Source organism: Penaeus monodon, chromosome 21, assembly GCF_015228065.2.
Source record: "Penaeus monodon isolate SGIC_2016 chromosome 21, NSTDA_Pmon_1, whole genome shotgun sequence".
NCBI lineage: Eukaryota > Metazoa > Arthropoda > Malacostraca > Decapoda > Penaeidae > Penaeus > Penaeus monodon.
The window spans coordinates 14263347-14266203 of record NC_051406.1 but is presented as its reverse complement, the minus strand read 5'-3'; the positions used below and the strand labels follow the sequence as shown (position 1 = coordinate 14266203).

The 2857-nt window shown below is 33.7% G+C and overlaps 1 protein-coding gene across 1 annotated transcript in view; it reads left to right on the top strand.

The window, feature by feature from the left end:
* LOC119586252 overlaps nucleotides 1-2857 on the top strand; it is a gene marked incomplete at its 5' end in the record, with an annotated part of 20814 nt that overhangs the window by 16081 nt on the left and 1876 nt on the right. Inside the window, 2 exon segments of the mRNA XM_037934957.1 lie at nucleotides 117-330; nucleotides 558-2857. Of these exon segments, the coding sequence (XP_037790885.1) occupies nucleotides 117-330; nucleotides 558-735 (392 nt within the window).

Here is a 2857-nt window from a genome sequence, read left to right as displayed (position 1 = left end):
CGCAGTGCATACCTACTTTTTTAAGACACTTTCCTAGCCATTGTGAGTGATGTGTTCATAACATATAATTATTTTATATCTACAAATTTACATATTCTCTTTGTTTACTTTTATAGGGTGTGGTATCAACTTGTCAAACAGTAATCCCACATACTGTATCAATGATGCTGTCCGTCAACACAACAAGGAGCACAAGACTTCACTTCCTGAGATTGATCGAGAGACATTCCTGGCAAGAATATTTAATCATTTTGAGGGCCTTATAGACACTTTCCAAAAAGATGGGCCAGAGGCTGTCTGTCCCATTTATTACAAGTATTGGTTGCATAGGTAAGAACTTGACCGGAGATATTTTCATCATTACAAATGCATTTTCATATTTTTTTGTTTTTTTCCTGTTGCCTGAATTCTGTGTATCAGTTGTGTCTTAAATATATCTAATTTTGTATACACTTATGAATGTATTTTTATATCATTTTATCTCTTTGGTATTAATTTAATCTATTTTCAAGTCTGGTGCTCATACGTTTACAAAAATTACCAAATTTTCCTTTCAGTAATGCAGTGGTAACAGTCCAGAACGAAAATCGAAGCACGGGAAATGCAGTCATTACCGGAGTGGATAACTATGGTTTCTTAATAGCACACTTGGTTGATGGAACAATGATTACTCTCCAGCCAGATGGAAATTCCTTTGACATGATGGAAGGGCTTATCTATTCCAAACTCCAGTAACAGAAAATGTAATATAAATATTTTAGTGATGGTTGATTTTGCAAGATTTGGTGGTTGTTTCTTCAGTGTTAAGAGGATGCTTAAAGCATAAATGGTTGGCTGAGATTTGGTGTTGAATTTTTGAATGATTGTGACTGATATGATATTGTTGCAAAGTGTTGAGAAACTGCAGTTACCTAACTAGAGTCTTTTATTATATGTATATATCGGAAACTAATTCTATCTGTTATTTGTTATAAAGTTGAATATGACTTTTTTTGTAATGTTACCAAGTATTATTATTTTTTACTTAAAAGATATAGGAGACTGGCAGAGGGGAACTTCGAAGCAAAAATATGTAAGGACAGGAAGTGCTTTGTAAAGTACTTAAGCATGGGTAATGAAATTTAGATGTGAGCACTTGCATCTGTAATTTACATTGTTAAAAATGTATAATTGGATGCAACAAAAATTTGTTTTGATTAAGAACCAGTGTTATAGTGCCAGAACCTGTGATTGCATCATAGAATAAGAATGTGAAATCCTTTATAAAAAGGAGGAAGAGGTAATGTATTCTGTTTTCAGAAAAAATGTAAATTGACTTTGCAGAGGTAGAGGGCAAAAAGATAATTAGGCAATATATCCTAAATGTCTGTGCCTGTAAGCATATCAAATCAAATTGAGCCACAAATTTCTATTTTATCTTCTGCATTGCTGAACTGGTAACAGACATCTTGTAATTGAACTACCTTGTTGCAAATAGGAGTCAAAGAGAGAAATATTGTTTTCTTCATATTCAGAGAGTGGTTGTTTTATGACTATCTTCAACTTGGCTACAAACTTCCAGCATATGTCTTCACCCAATTAGTTTTTTTCTCTAAATTTCCCTTATTTTCTACATTCAGGTTGGCTTCCAGAATGTGAAACAAGAAGCCCAGATGATTCCTATGGATATCTTTAAATCCTCAAGTTATATTTTGACATCTTTGGTATTACCATGTCTTCTACTGAAGGTTGGACATAAAACAACACATCACTTATGGTATCAAATTCAGAATTGGATAGTTACGTACTGTGATAAATTTTGATGCCTGATGAGCACAGTAAATTAAAAACAACAAAAAAATTGACAAGTCCTTAAAACATGTTAAAGAGCTGTGGATAAGCCCATTGTAGGGTTGTAAATGTTGAAGAATGTTTTTGTACAGAATTGTTTCCAGCATTGAAAGAAAAATAAAACAACTTTGGTACTTTGTTAAACCTACTTCTTTGTGTGTATATGCCTTAGGTCCTTCTCAGTCTCTGAGACCTGCCTAACTTAGGTGGTGTTTAAAACGAAAGGAAAACTTAATCATGTAAATATTTTGGGTGATAAATGGAAGATGGCAAAGTGAGGAGCCTTTGGTCACAAAAAGGCAAAATTTGCTCTGTCGAGTGTTTGTCTGTTGCTGTTAACAGTGGCTTGTAGAAGTCTTGTCAGGCACAGCTGACATTTGCTCGTAGTATATAGTTGGTCACTTCTGGTTGTCGCAGTTCATTGACAACCATCTTGTTTAACCCACATGTCCACTCACTGTATCTGTGTTGGTTGAGCCTTTTATGCTAAAATCCCTCTTTGCTATTAATGGCCAGTAAGACTTTTTCTGGTTTAAAAGTTATGCTTCCATTTATATCAAAAGGGAAAGTCAGTGGATGTTTATCACCCAGAGTGTGATATTTTGTAGTTCCTAGTTAGGAAATGGAGAATTTAACTGAATAACATAAAAACAATTCAGTAAATTGTGACAGAGGATTAGTAAATTTGTAAGAAATTTTTAAAATTGTGGATTGCTTTTGTTAAATCAATTCACATGCCTCCATATTCACAGAAAAAAATTGCCTAAGGCATTAAAAAAAGTGTGATTGCCTGGAATTGAATTCCTCATCCAGTAATGAATTGGAAGGATGATGCAACATAAATGGGGAAAAAAATCATACCGAAGGAAAAATAAGCCTGAAGTAAAATGGGTCATATTTGAGACAAGGCTTAAAATCTGCATATCCATTTTATGATCTTCAGCCAAAATATATCTTGCCGTTGCTGGTTCATTGGCGAGTGTTGATGTTGATGTAAGATTTGTATATTTTCTTGGGATTATTATTA